The sequence below is a fragment of the Agelaius tricolor genome, unplaced genomic scaffold (assembly GCF_023055355.1).
Source record: "Agelaius tricolor isolate 1412-34295 unplaced genomic scaffold, bAgeTri1.0.p SCAF_16, whole genome shotgun sequence".
Taxonomy (NCBI): Eukaryota; Metazoa; Chordata; class Aves; order Passeriformes; family Icteridae; genus Agelaius; species Agelaius tricolor.
This window is the reverse complement of record NW_027269276.1, coordinates 15,926,568-15,942,360: the sequence shown is the minus strand read 5'-3', so window position 1 is coordinate 15,942,360 and position 15,793 is coordinate 15,926,568. Positions and strand designations below refer to the sequence as shown.

At 39.4% G+C, this 15,793-nt stretch overlaps 1 protein-coding gene across 2 annotated transcripts in view; it reads right to left on the bottom strand.

Annotated features, from left to right (window-relative positions):
* UBE2Q2 (ubiquitin conjugating enzyme E2 Q2) overlaps positions 1-15,793 on the bottom strand; it is a 46,865-nt gene that overhangs the window by 4,494 nt on the left and 26,578 nt on the right. For both annotated transcript variants that reach the window (XM_071441773.1, XM_071441772.1), the window contains 5 exons: positions 9,660-9,744; positions 4,177-4,237; positions 2,022-2,112; positions 1,636-1,694; positions 312-360 (listed from right to left, as the gene is read on the bottom strand). In XM_071441773.1, the coding sequence (XP_071297874.1) occupies positions 312-360; positions 1,636-1,694; positions 2,022-2,112; positions 4,177-4,237; positions 9,660-9,744 (345 nt within the window). The remainder of the gene's footprint in view (positions 1-311; positions 361-1,635; positions 1,695-2,021; positions 2,113-4,176; positions 4,238-9,659; positions 9,745-15,793) is intronic.

The window sequence follows — 15,793 nt, the reverse complement described above, 5'->3', positions numbered from 1 at the left end:
AAAAAAAACAACTTGTCTTGCTCCCCAGAGCTCGCTCCCCACGCTGCCTTCCTCACAGAGATTCTGGGAGCTCCAAGCTGACCTGCTCACACTGCCTCCTCTTCCTCACATCTCCTGTAAGCCAGCCAAGGCAGAAAAGATCCCAAACAAGATCAGCCAGGCAAATCTTGTGGGACTGAGGTTTAATTCCACTATGTTTCCTTTGGAATGTGTAATTTATTCCACACAGGGATTCTTCAACTCAAGAGAGGCACCTATTTTCATTATTTTCAGGCACGTTTTATTATCCAGATAACAGAGCTCATATTCACCTGTTTAGTAAGAAGTTCCATGCATAATGCACCTCCACCTAGGACATACCTAGAAACAAATGTGAAAGAAAATATACTTGCCATCAGCAGTTAGTAAAAAGGTACAAGTGCTCACAGCATTTTAAGCTCTTGCCAGCTTGTTTGTTCAATTCTTTGTTCATAAAGCTGAAATGCCCTTTAACCAGTAATATATTGTAACTAGTTAGCCATGTCATACCTGGGCAAAGAAAATTAGCATAGTGAGACAAAAAAAGCTGTTTGCTAACTAGACTTAGTTTAAACCACTGACTGAGCTACTCTGCATAACTGCAGAGACCATGGAAAAAGGGAAGTTACTTTTTATGGCTACTCTACATATACATGGTACAGATGTGTAGCTAAAAGAAAACAACATTCAACTGTGTAAAGAAGTTCAACACCATTTCAAACAATGCAGGTGCACTTATAAATAACATGAGACAACCAGATCTTTTCTTGCTCTTTCTATGTAAATACCTTTTTTTAATTTCAAAAATACTTTATCTATTGTGCTTACTGGGACTCAGCAGAACACCTGAGCATGACAAAACCTGGACTGAGGGAAGAGAATTGACCACTGCCAAAATGTATTCTCCTCTATGATCAAGACATTTATGCCTCATAGATCCATATGACATTCAGAGGGAAATGACCACTGAAAAGCCATCCTTTTTTCATTCTAAAAAGAAGTCTGACTACAATCAAATTAGAATCCAATGAATTTTCTGGTGTTTGGGTCTGCCTGTTTAATTTTGAGATAGCAGCCCCCCTCAGGAACCCTATTTAACTGCACTAACCATTTACTGAATTAAAGAAGAATACACAACAATTCAAATCACATAAGAACCAGCACCAGCTATCACAGACTGCATTTTCAAAAACAAGTATCATTTCCTGTCACCAGGAGATGCATGAAAGCCTTGGCAGGTGAATTTAATTGTCTCTCCAATGGATATATACAAGTCCAACAGACAGCACTTCAAACATGCTTTAGATGACATTTGGAGCATGTTTTCAATGAAATTTTGTGGTTTTGGATTAGCATTTGAGGGATTTTTAAACAAAAACTTTATGGCAGTGCTACCAGCAAGAGAGAGACAGGTAAGACTTTACAGCAAACTTAAGGCAACCCAGGGATCAAGACCCATTCAAAGCACCAACCCAAAGCACCCTACAAGAGGAGAAGGAAGAGCAATGTTAACCCCCCCCCAGAGGTCAGTTCTTACACATATGACAGGCACAGAGTTTTTCAAGTTGTAACATTTTTACCACAAAGCACAATTTCGGCAGGGCAGCTCAAACCTACCCTCCCGTGAGCACAGGAGACACCACTCGCACAAAGGGAGGATCAAAAGGGAAGTTATCCTAGGAAGAAAAATAAAAAAACAGGTTAAGGAAAATACTGTGACATTGCTTCCCAAACAGAAAGTATTTCAATAGTCTTATTTGTCAAATCAGATCTGAAGTACTACAATTTTTCAGTTGTGTAAAAATTCACTTTCCATAGTATTGGTTAAAAAGCTTTTTTTTTGGGAAGTTTCAGAGATTAACTTAAAAGTTAGTTTTCTTTTCCCACCCTTTTTTTTAGACCACAGATCCATTATTACCCAAGTAACAGCTGAAGGTCATTTCAGTAATTTTCTATAGTAAGCCTCAAATTTAACTGCAGCTTTTTGTCCTACAGACACTTACCTTAAAAGAGAAGTTGAGTAAAATGTATTCTACACCTTCTTTTTCTTTTAAGACCTGAAGATCACTATGCAGTGGGCTATCAGGATCAACCCTGTAAAAGCAGCAGGGGGGAGACCATGGATCAAGTTAATATTTTCAATACCTGTAAAACAGTAGTTCCTCTTAAATACTTTCTTTATGTAATTGTAGTTTAGAAATTGCAGTTCAGGGTGAAATGTAGGAAATTATTGCTCCTTTTACCAAGTAAAAACTTTGCCACAAGATCAGCATAAAAGCTTGCTACAACATTCCCAAGGCTATCAAGTGTTGCTTAAACATAGCACAAAATAAGCTGTTTATTTGAAAGGAGCAATTTTAATTCTCTTCAGTTCAGTTGTGTTCAAATAAGAGGGGAGAAAAACAGGAAGACTGTAGTCATTTAGTTTTCAGCACATAGTTAGTGAATCCTTTATGGAATATGTAATTGTAATCCTGCATCAACTGTTAAAAGTAATCTGCATCAGCAGAAGTACTAAAGCCAGCAGCTTCTGCTCAGCAGAATTTCAGCAACTGTTTGTTCCAAAATGCTGGTGGTTAGCAGCCTGGCCATTAATGCAGACCCTACTGGGTTAATCTGACACCTCATCTGCTTTTAACTAGAAGAGACTAGTCAAAAACACCTGCAGCAAGCTAAAGCAGATGCTAAAGGGACTGAAAGGCCCTTAAACCTAATCCCCTACTACAGCTGAAACTACAAAGTTGTAAGATCTCATTTCAGAACTTCTTGGGCAGGTGGTCCCCATCCTACCAGTGTGAAGTTATTTCAGAAGAAAATCTTCCAGTGCTTAGGAACCTCTCATTTCAAGCCACGGCTTTTGCTGTGCCAGTTCAAAAGGATTTGTTCTAAGTAACAATACTGTTCCTTCCTCACATGGGCTCTTTCCTCTGCACATCTACCCCTCAGCTACTCTGCACATAGTGCATTTGTTTCCAGACACTTTTTGCTGCAATAAACAAACACAACAATTCTTTTCTTAGACATTCTGGAAGGCATTTGCTGCATGTACTCCATTTCCTCTTTTCTGAAGGCAGAAAATGAGACCTGTTCACATCACTTGAACAGAGATTTCAAATCACTGCACATGGTTTGAGCACTTGGTTACAGACACACTCAATAGGAAAGGCCTCCAATAACGTAACACAGATTTCTCTGATGTGTCATTCCTGCCATTTTCAGCCTCAAAACCTCCACATGCCCATGATTACACTAAGAAGGAAACAAAACTATTTCAGCAGCTGGTGACCCAGGTTGCACAAGGCAACAATTCCTACACGCAGGTCAACTACTGTGCTGAAAAAACAGCCTCTGTCCTTCTCCCCCAGGACACCTCTGAACCCATGGAAGCTCTTCCATCCACTGCCAGCTGCTGCAGCCACCAGCACAGCCTGGGTAGGCTCCTCCTTCCTTTAGGGCACTGTATAGGGATGCCAGCAGATGATCCTGTTACCAGGAATAATTCCACTCTAACACCTCTAGGATTAAAGTTACAGGACTATGGATGTAAGAAGGTGAGTTATGTACTGCTTTTCACTTGGTATAGGCAATGACAGAAGACAAGGTACATAGAATTATATAATTCACATTTTTGTGATAGCTACAAGTTTCAGTCCTGTGTGTCTGTTTAACTGAACAGAAATAAACAACTAATAGAAATAAACAACTAATGACACTCAGTTATGTTCTTTCCTACATCTTAAGTGCAACTAGAAGCTGGATTTCCCTGTCATTCAAAACAAAAATAAAATCAATGCAAAAATTCTTGAAAAGAATTTTCATCATTTAAGGCTGCATATTTTGGAGCAGTTTTAGAATTGAATAGTAATGACACTTAATGCAATACACATAGCACTGGCAAAGAAAAGCAGGTCTGTCTTTTTGCCAGCTCAATCACTACTGGTCTCTCTCTAGATGTTTCTATGTATCAGAATTACAGCCACTATTTAGTGGCTACAATTACTCTTACTGTACTACTACAGTAATGGTGATCACATGCTATGGCATATAATGTAATGGTGATTTATATACTATGGCTAGAGATACTCAGTTATCAAAAGAATCTCTCCAGCAATACTAAAACAAGATTGTACAGAACACGTAAAAACTTTATTAACTTACTTGAGAAGCTTAACATGCCATTCATACAAGCTGTCATTTACCAGTTCCACTGAATATATCCCTGTAGAAATATTAGATGGAATTAATTATGCACTAAAAGTGTAGATAGCAAACTTAGCAAAATCATTCTTTGCTTTAAATTTGAATACTGTCAGCAGGTATAAGCAATGGGCAGGATACTGAGGCACATCCTTCCTCCAGTAGCAGATGCACTTCTGAGGAGCTACAAGGAAAAAGTATTTTCATTTCTATTAAAAAATTCCACATTAATCAATTGTTTTTCTGATACTTAACCATTTCACCTTCAAACCTTCCACAACAACAACTCCAGCTTGCTTATTACTCACTGTATTTTACACCCAGTACACCACCAATGTGTTTTTAGACATTTCACAACACAGTGTGAGTGTGCAGCAGTGTTTCCCAGGTTCTCATCAGTACAGACAGACCAGGACAGCACACAGGGCAGTGTATGCAGTAGAAACCCAACAAAAAGGAGATACAGCAGTGGATGAAGCACATTCCCAACATGACTGAGGAAGCCAGAAAGATGCATCTAAAGAATGGAGTGGTCTGTGGGAGCCAGCTGGTGACTTTCAGTGGCCTGGTTGTTTTAAGCATGTTAAACAACAGTTGTGCAGTTCATTTCCCAGGGCAGGATGGAAATTATCTGCCATTTTCTTGTACATTCAAAGCTTCCTCTCTGCATAAATTCACAAGCAGCTCTGGAAAAAGCAATAAATCTTTAACCACCCAGCAAGATTTAGAGCATGGTATCAGTCATGTACAGAAATTAAACTTCCTCTTTCACAGAATATTCAGGCATAGACTAATCCACTATTATTAAACTTGTTACTTGGCCTAATAATTAACAGCATCCTTGTTGCTGACCTAATTATTTGGAAGCCATATACAAATCAGGAACTTGCCTAGAATTTCTGAAGGCAATACAACCACCAGACTGCAGTCACCACATTCTTCCCAAGGAATGGGGGATAATAATTTCTGAGTTTTATTATTCTAGCATAAAAATAATCTTACAGTTGAAGCTTATAAACATTAGTACTTGGAGTACATGTGACATTTCAAGCTGTGCAGACACCGTAATTTCTACAGCATTTCAAAACTTGGCACACAGGTTAAAGCACCCATGCTTGGTTCTCCTTTCTGAGTGCCACTAACAAGTGGGTACTGCAGCCAAGAGCACAATTTCTGATTTTTCTATGTCTAGAATAAAAATGTAGGCCTGAACACATACTCACTGTGCTATCCATGTCCCTTTTAATCAGTAGCTACTTCAGGGACACAGCATCTCTGTTTGAGGAGCAACCAAAGGAGCTATTAAGGCCTTTTTCCAATTCCCCAGATCCAAGGACACTATTTTCTGAACTGACCTTAGTGTAAGTCACAAACTGTAAGAATTTCAATTTGTACTGCTCTGATGTAATAACAAAAGAGTTGACATTCAGAACTCTGCTCACTGTCAACTCCCATTAATGACAAATCTATTCCACGATTGCATCCACAATATTTTCCTCCACCTGCATCCAAGTGGGAGCAAACAATACTTATTACAGAGAAGGCAGTAAGTTACAGTAAGGCTCCTGACACTGTGCTCAACAATGGAGGATCACAAGAGATCTTCTGTGGGAACCCAGGGCATCCCTCTGGCTGTCCTGAGCAGCCAAGACCCCTGCCAGGGGGCACAGAGACCCTGGCACACAGCCCAAAACACCTGTGGGTTTGATTATGACCCGTGGAGCAAATCACCAACCTTAGATGAAGATCTGCAAACCACGATAGTTTAGGTAGAATAATAGTGAAGTTATCATGGGGTGGAAAAGTAGATTTTGGGGTTTTTGGTATGGAGGTTCAGGAGGCAAGATGGAGGGAACTGGGTGTGCCCAGCCTTTCTCCTTCTTCTTCTTGGCCTCCATCTTCTTCTTGGCCTCCATCTTCTGCTGTGATGTTGGCACTTTTGGATTGGTTTGGAGTAGAAGCTCACTGTCTAACATAAGTGATGGGTATTGGAAAGTAACTGTAAACATTGTACACGTAGTTTTTAATATAAAGACATACCACCACCCTGGGGGCAGGCAGAGTGCCTCTGTCTGTCCTGCTGAGCTGACCTCAGCAGGGCAGGAGAAAGAGTTTTATAGATAAGAAACAATAAACAACCTTGAGACTGAGAAATGAAGAGCCCTGACTCCTTTGACTGCCAGGCTGGGCAAAGAGACTTTCTAATGTATCTCAGGGTGACTGTGAGCAGCTGGAGACCCTGACAACCTTCCAGCCCTTTGTCCACTCACTAAGCCTTCAGCCCCACTCCTGCCCTCCTCCCATCATCCTGAGCCTCCTGTTCTCAGCCACAGCTCCTGTCCCACTCCAGCTCCAAGGCCCAGACACTTCCCCAGCAGGAAGAGCTGTACCCCCAAGGGCTGTACTGCACCTAAGGCAGAAGCTGCAGGAGGGTTCTCAGGACACCAGTGCAAGACACTCCAGCAGCCTCAGGCAGCCACGTTCTGAGCCAAACAGCATCTGTGTCTCCTCAGCAGCAGCAGCAAGGGGACACCAGGGCTTGATACAGAAGCTACTTAACACCATCCAAAGCTGAGGGAGGGTGTTTGGGGTTTTCTGAATAATCAAGGGGATGTTACTTGGAAGGAATTTATGTGGGTTTTTTGTAATTTTGACAGTGAGAGAACAAAGGTTCCTGTCAAAAATAATTTAAATTAATTTAAATTATTATTATTATTATTATTATTATTATTATTATTATTATTATTATTATTATTTTAAATATTTTAATAATTTAACTTACTAACAGCAGTTTTAAAATAAGGACAAGTCCTTAATTTAGGAAAGGAATCAAGGTAGGTTCCTCTTGCTTAAATACAAGGTGGGGTGGGGTTTTTATTACTCAAAGGTGATCAAGTAGAAAGAAACCCACAGAACCGTGAAGCAAGCAAAAAAGTAAGAAATTGAAATGTAGAAAGAAAAACAATTCTTTTCAAAATAGAGGCAACATCTTACTTAGGGCAACATTACTATCTTAAAAAGTAAATCCCACAGAGTCTTTGGATAAAACCAGGGAATTGAAGTCCATATGAACTGTATCTGAATAAAACAGATGCTAAAGATATGAACAGAAAAGATTTCATTTAATGTCCCCAAATTCTTTGTTTCTTGCCCTCCTTTCCCAATCCCTTAAATTACATCAAGTCATTTGTGAATCTCCAATCTGATATGTGGAAATGAGATAATCTTGTTTTACAGGACTTATGGCTCCCATTATCTGAACACACTAATGAAACTAATTCACAACAGAGTATCTTAATTTTCTGGAGTATTTTTTGCTTCTGTCAGCTCATAAGAAAATTATTTTCTGTTTCTTTAAGGGCAATTCTTCCCCTAGATTTCCCAGGTAGATAAGCAACTTTGCTGTTGAGGGCAAGTTTGTAATCTTTTGCTTGAACTCCACCTGCACTGCTTCATTTGATAAAGGAAATTAATTTCTAAAATAGATACCACCTTGAATGCACAGCTAGAGTTGAGGCCACTGTCTTTTAATAGTACTTTTTTATAAAACAGTCCAAGAGAAAAGAAAAAAAAATAAAATACTGTTGCTACAAGTATTATTCACTTCAGAACTCCCAGTGTTCTACAGTCAGTCCTAAAAACATGTAACCTCATGAAAACTAAATAAAGTGATCCTTACCTAACAAAAAATCAGCCTTAGCCTTTCTGGCTTGTCTTACAAAGAAATGAAAACAGCATTAAATTACCTTGCAACAGTTGCAAGAACCTGGGAGTTTCACAATGGTTCCCTTTGTGCATTAGCAGGAAGAAATTAAATTTAGGGTAAAATGGACCATGGGGCAAGTACTCTAACAAAAATGACATTAAAAAAGCCAATTACCTGCCACAGCCTGTGCACGTGGTGACAGTTGCCTAACAAAAGGCAGAACTAGGCTATGAAAGCAGGAGTTTTGTGCAAAATAAAGAACCAAGAACATCAATTTACTCAAGGTCGAAGAATAAATGAAACCATAAGGAATTAATCCAGGCAGGTTTTATAACAAACAGCATCAATTTACTGGCACAATGTAATAAATGTGTCAGTAGGACGGTGTTTCAAAGCAGAATTGCCATCACCTTTGTAGTGTCAACCTCCACTTGACACTACTTCATTACCATGTTTTAGAGATCAACATGAGGATTCCAGCTGCAGTGTTTTTACATATTTCCAAAGTCATAAACTCTAAGTTACTGCCCCCACCCTTTAGAACCTCATCCTTCTGTGAGTTTAGCAAGATTTGCTCTTGCTCATAATTCAGAGTACGCTTTCCTATACCAAGATCAGTCTTTTGCAACTCATTAAGTCTTGTTTATCTAAAGCCAAGAAATGGCATTATTGGAGAGTCTAAGCCCTCCCCTCAAACCACAGCTAGCCAGGGGCCCCTGGCTGACCCCAGTGGTACCACCACATGACTGAGCACCCCACAGCACTCTTTACAGTCTGGTTTGTTAGAGCCAGCCTTAGCTCTGACCACCAAAACAAACCCTGAAGGTCAAAACTGGGCAGTAAAGCATCCCCCATGACTTCACACAGACCTGCTTCCAGCTCCTCCCTAGACCCACTAATCCATTCCTTCCCAGACAGGGGTCATTGGGGCACACTGGCGAGCTCCAAGTTGTAACAAAGCTAAAAGAAGGAGGCTGCATTGGATCAACACTAGGTCACCTCATCAAATTTATACCCCTGATATTTTACCACTGTCCCCAGCATTTCCACACATGAAACAATTGACCTAAAAGTTAAATATGACAAATCAAAACAGGAACCTATTGTCTCTTCACCTCTGTTCTTTTACACATGATTAAAATGGCATCATCAAGTGAGGTTTAATTAGAAATAAATATGGACACAAGTCCAGAAAAATGAGAATGTATTTAAGTTTATACTGACTCCCTAATTAGGCATTCCTCCTGTTCTCACCCTGGCCTGCACCAGGGTCTGACACCTGGCTACAGTGATGGAGTTTTCTATTTGGCAGACTTGGAGGAATACAACTTGCCCAAAATCCATGTAATTTCTATTTCTCATACAGTAACACTCAGGCAATTCAATTTGCTGAATCCTTTGCTGAGCTTATTCCTATAAGGAATAAATGCAACAGCCATCCACTACCTCAAGATAATCACTGCTCATTACTCAAACTAATTTAAAATACAAGCTTGTTTTCCACTGTAATTCACATCATTATTGCAAGGAATATATGTTCTGACTTTTCTCCACAAATAAACTACTTTATGTACTAAGAGTATACATAATGTATCTATGTATTTTTACATATGTGCACACATAAACATGCACTTATATACAAACACAGGACAACAAAACACAGAGAAGTTAACAGCAAGTATTTCCCAAGAGAATTCATTTAAAGTATATTTTAAAGAGGGAAATCTGAGGCATTTACCTGTTTTATAACTCTGTGATCTATATATATCCCTGAGTTCTTTCATAAGTCGATCTGAAGCCTGAACTGACCCAGAGACTGCACCCTGAAATAAACAAAAAAGACTCCAAATAAGTGAAAAGTAGTATTTACAAACAACTTTACATTACTAACTAGAAGGTATTAACAATATATTAATTTCTGTAGGAGAATTGGGTTTCTGAAAAGTTAAATATTCTGGTGAACAAAGTCTACTCCAAAGAAACAAGGCCCTCCATCTAAAGAACATTAATATATACTACTAAATGCTATAGGTGATACAAACTTTTAATCAAGGTACAACAGGCATTTTTCTGTAAAGGAGCTAAATCTCTGGCAATTTAATTTCCAAGATGGATGCACAGTACATCTCAGAGTGAAATATTTAATTTTACATCCTGCTTTTACACACTGAGAAGAAAAGTAAGCCTAATCCTAAGACTGAGCTTCTACACATAAGGTATTATTGCTTTCTCAGAGGTACATTTTTATTTGGTCATTGAAAAAGGTCCAGGAGTTGGTAAGTATCCACTCTAGAACAGCAGCTTCCTGAGGAATAAGACCAAGCAGTGAATTTAGAAAACGTGGAACAAAAGCAATATTTATTGCAATTGAGTGAAAAAAAATCAACATCTACACAGAGGAAGACAAAGGTATGTAAACCTTAAAATACAAAATATTTCTTGTGACTTGTCATAGTTCTTGTGATTTATGCAACTATGGCAAAATCTCTTCTGTTCTTTTAGAGTTCAGCTCTGTACTTCTCAGCACCTCAAAGTGAGAGAAACTCAAACCAATTTTCCTGTGTTATGTGATTACTCTGCTTATATATCCCACCCAAAATACCACTTCAGGTTCAAGAGTTTTGAAAAACAGAGAGATAAAAGTTAGCATTCTAAGATTTAAAATACAGAATAGGAACAAGGACTCCAAATGAGCTAAGGTAGTTACCACCCCAAACCCTGACCCTGTGGCACTTGGGCTTTCACCATCAGTCTGTTTCCCAAAGGCAGATTATTCCATTATTATTCCATTGGACCTTTGCAGCTCCCTTCTGCTCCTGTTCTTCAGTCACTGCCACTGAAATACAGGCTAACATAGGGAGCTCATAAGCATGGCTGGGGGGAGAAACCAGGACAAAAAATAAACCTGCCCCACTACCAAATAAAAAAGACCCACCTAGGATAACTCAGCCTGTCTCTATCAAGTACTAAATAAGTAAGTTGATGAGGCTGCTTTTTTACTCCATCTAAAAATTCAAAGATTCTTATTTTTTCAGTTTCCTTCCAGACACTATGAACACCTAGAAACATATCCTTTTTGGACAAAAGTGTCAGAAAACTATTTCTGGAAGAACATGAAGCAGCTGTGACCATTACCTAATACCCAAAACATCCTCCCTGTTTGCCTGAAGTCCACAGTGATGTTTTATATTCTACAAGGTCTTAATTGTAAAACCAAATTATTTCTTAATAAAAATTAAGTATCAGTAGCAGTTACTTGATGGTAAAGCCTCCATATAGTCCTGTCTTCTCTGTCCAATAGTATCAAATAATACACTTAGCTTCACACTAGAATCTGTAGACTTTTCTTTCAAGGCTATTCATTTTCATACACCTTTGGATTTAATTATGCAGATTTCTGAAATTCCACTAGTTTTTCTTAACAGACCGGTATGAAGGATGAACCTTGTTATTAAACATGCAAATAACAGGCAACTCCTTTCATCTGATAAAACAAAAGCTAGATACAAACAAGGCTTCAGACAAGTTAATTTCTCTACTTACTCTGCTCCTCTCTATGGAGCAGTATCAGACAAAGAAGGGATTTCTCAAACATCAAGTACATGAAATTTTATGGAAAAATGTTGTTTATATGCAATATCTGCATATTACTACTATTTACAGATTAGCTGAAAAGGAAGCATTACACTTAACCAGTTAACACAGCAGTGCTCATCACCATTCTTTGTATAGTTGCTGTGCTTTGTGAGCATTAACATTAGGACTCATCAATATGTTGAGTCTGGAGGAAAGACATTTCATAGACAAGTGTCAAGACTTTGGTTTTCTTCTGAGCAGAGCTGTGCAGATTCTTGCCCCTTCCACTGTACTTCTTACTAAAAGAAGGAATTTTCATACACTTTACAGATTGTCAACCTATAAATATAGGCAATTTAAGAACAAGTTAGATGGTCAAAGACATCCTGTAGAAAACTACCTCTCTCATTGCATTTCTATTTCCATCCAATTAAACTACTGAATTTCTATATATAATGTTGGAAGTTCATCTTGGCAAATAAAAATTTAAGTATCTTCTGTACCAGAGACATTTAAAAACCAAAGCTTAACACACCCACATCCCCCTGACTTCCATTAGAACAGCTGATAAATGAGGTGGTATTAAAGGAGTTAGCTGTAGTGTGTGTAAGCAAGCCTCAACACACTCTGTCTTTGTCTTCACCCTTTTTCCCCCAAGGGTTTCTGGTTGGGCTGCTCACCCCTTATATAGCAGCAGTAAATGTAGTTACACTTGCTGCTCTAAAGAATCCATGGACTGTAAACCAGTAATCTACAATCAGGAGAAAGAGGATAGCAAGCTTAACTTAAGGAGTTTAGCACAGGGGCTTATTTTATCCTTGGAGGAACTTGGAGAGGAAGGTAACAGCTAAACCTGATGGGAATGGGAAGCCTAATGGCAAACACCAGTGCTCTGAAGCACGTCTTCATTCTGGTGTCACTTGTGGGTTTTGGAGCCACTGTAAAGTGCAGTTTAGAAGAGAGCACGACTTGCATCCCACCACTGCACCACACAGAGCATTGAGGTCAGTTTTGACTACAGTGATACTAAAATTAAAAACTTTTTCCATAACTCAGTACACGTAAGTTATAATTTCAAAGACAGAACCCAGATATAAATAACATTATCCTTCTGGAAAAGTGGGACTTGACACTCCAAGGGAGATAAAGTTCCCATTTCTCAAATTGTGACAGTAAGATTTATAGTTGCAACTGCCTCAGACGTAAGTGGTCAATCATGGGATCTGATGGGTATCTGTCACATGGGGCTGATGCCAAGAGCAGGAAGGCAAAGCCATTTTAGCTGAAGTAGTTAAGTGAGCTGCAGGACCAGACCCAAGTGATTTTTTTTCCCAATAAGTAATCAAATAGGCACAAAAAGTCTCACTTAACCATCCCATCCTGTACTATGTTGTGGCTCTCCAGAACAATGAGCAGGTAAGCTGGAGAAATCCCTGCTGCAAGAGGCACTCATCTATGCTGACAACATGCCAGCTGCTGAGAGCTGCACATAACAGAAATGCCTGATGCAGGAATTCTCACAGCCAAAACTGCTGGACATGAAAAACATTCATGAGATGCACCACTACAGGCCTGTCCTGCTCTCCAAGTCTTCCCCCCAAGGATGAGCCACTGTTGGAAACAGGAGCCTCGTGGTGCAGTCACACCAGCACTTGCCATCGCCCTGCTGTACTAAGGCCACAGAGACATCAGGGGCTCCTTTTCCCCTTCCAACCCTCAAAATGCACCCACAGCCTGCTCTCCCCCTCAAGTTATAGGGGATAGGAGGTGCAGCTCGCTGCAGTTTTTTATCCAATGATCTGAGTGTTTTCTGTCTGATCAGAAAAATACTGTGAACACATCAGAACGCTACAGGAAACCTCTTCACTCAATAAATTTCAGAAGACTTAGCCACAAGACCAAAAATCACCTGCTGAAACAAAACAGGAAAACTTCTCCAAGATAATAAACTGAAATCTAAAGTAACTCAAAAAGAGCTAAAGAACATAAGTTCCATTTGTTACTGAACTTTCCCCGTATTTGTGCAGAAGCACAATCATTCCTAGAAGTTAAAGTAGTTTCATACTTCCTTCAAGGATTAGACTAAAAATAGAAATGACACCTCAGATTTCATAAAATCTGAAGATGAAAGTACAGACATTGGAGACTTCTAAAGGGAAGTGCTTAAACTCCTCAGCATGAAACAGGAAAAGCTAATAGCATTATCTAAATAAGAAAGGCATTAGTCTCTGAAATGACTATGTGGGGAGAGACCTCTGAAAAGCAAGCAGCAGCAAGTTGTTAAATATTTGAAGTTAATGATTCCAGTTCAAAGACCTATTTAACTACAGGTAAGCAAGTGGTTCTTTAAAGTTATTACAATGTTAAGAGGAGGATTAATTCTTGCTCCAAGTTACATACTATACCAAAAGCCAAATTTATTTCCTGATGCCAGCAAGAAGAATAGGATTAAGGATACTGCCAAAGACAGAACTCATTTACAAAATTAGTAAATACACATTCTTAACTTGTACAACACACATAAACACTAAAAACTCCTATGACAACATCTTGAGAAGCAGAAAAATGTCATTAACCTGTCAGGAATAAATGACAATGGGAGTGCATGCACTGCTTTGCCATGAACAAGCCTTGAGCATGATCTGTAACTCCAGCCTGCACTGCAGCCAAGGGAGAGAGGACAACCCATGGACCTGGGCCAAAGAACATGGAAAGGAAATGAAAAGTCTTCTGGCTGCACTGGGCACCAGTCAAAGCCCTGGTTTATGCTGCACATTCCCTTTTCCAACAAGCAGCATGTAAATGGCATGGGTTTGTTTTACTGGCCTCTGCTGAGGAAACAAAGCATCCCAAAGGGCTAAAAAACCACACTAGTTTAGCCACTGCATTTAGGTTTGTCAAACTCATAGTGTCCTCTAAGAAACCCAGCTGTGGGGGCTGTACAGATTTAAATTTTGCTTTGTGTTAGGACACTCAGCAAACAACTGCTCATTCTATCAGAAGCCCCCTGTTTTGGCAGCATGGAGGACCAATAAAGTGCTGCTGGGATAGCTCTTTCCTAGGTCAGTAGCACAGCTACAGCTTTTGGTTCTCCAGCACCTAGGAGTAAACTTCCACAAGTCCTTGGAGAAATTATTTCAGCAGCACAGCTATTTCTGGTGACCCACAAAAATACCACAGTTCCTCAGCAGCAGTTGAATACCCTGTTCCCTGCACTCAGCTGACCTTGTTTATGCACCAGCATCAACGAGAGTGTCCTGGCATGAGAAACAGCTATTATGTAAGTTGAATCTGCTGTTGTCAAACAGAAAACCAGCAGTGTTCATTGCAGCTCCACTAAATGTGGAGGGAAAAAGCAAAAGGAAAGGCAGTATTGGCCAAATAGGAAAAGAATAGATAGCAAAAGAAAATCTGCCAGTTTTTTAAGAGGCTTTCTGCACCAAGGAAGAATGCTGACACCACAAAAACCTTTTTTCTGTTCTACCACATTTTAGATGATTGTAAAGCAGCCCATGCCTTTCAGGCTGCAAGAGGTTATATTTTCTTGAACAATTAAAGACTCCTTAGTATTAGGAGTTTGAGTTATACACACAGAAACACACAAAATCTCACTAGGCATCATCTCAAACTGTGAACATTCAAGTTTAAACAAAACCAGTAAGTGACTGTTGTGCTTATGGTTACTCAAGACTCAAAACAGGACTTGACTATACAGCCAAAGCAGTTTGGGACCTTTTGATTAGCTGCTTTTAAACCCTGAAATGCCAATCAGGTTTAGGTGTTAAAATTTTAAAATCCTGTGGATGAAGCAGATCACAAACAGAAGTATTAAATTTCATGTTTTATACTTTTTAAGCCTCTATGGAACAAAAGCTTTGATTTCTTTGGGAGTCAGGGTAAATAAAATTAAGGTTGTATGACATCATCACGCCCTCCTACATGCACCTCTGAGAAGTAGAAGCCTCTCTGGAGCCTGGCACTTGGGACAGAACGTTTCTAAGCCTCTGGAGAACAAGCACCTTTTCTACAGCTGCCTGCTGGTAAGATCACTCAGAAAACTGACAACAAAGCTGCAGAGCTGCTGAAGGCCCTTGACTTTATGCATGGCAATAAAAAAACTGCACAACAATCCACCACCCTTCAGTAACTTCCAGGTGGCACAGCTATTACTGAAAAATAAACTCATGCATAACATTTATTTAAAGCACAGGTTTGCCAAGTATTTTAAGTCACCCATGACTTTTAACACAGGCAATTTTAATTATGGCTTTAGTTTTTTTACTTAAATAAGGGTTC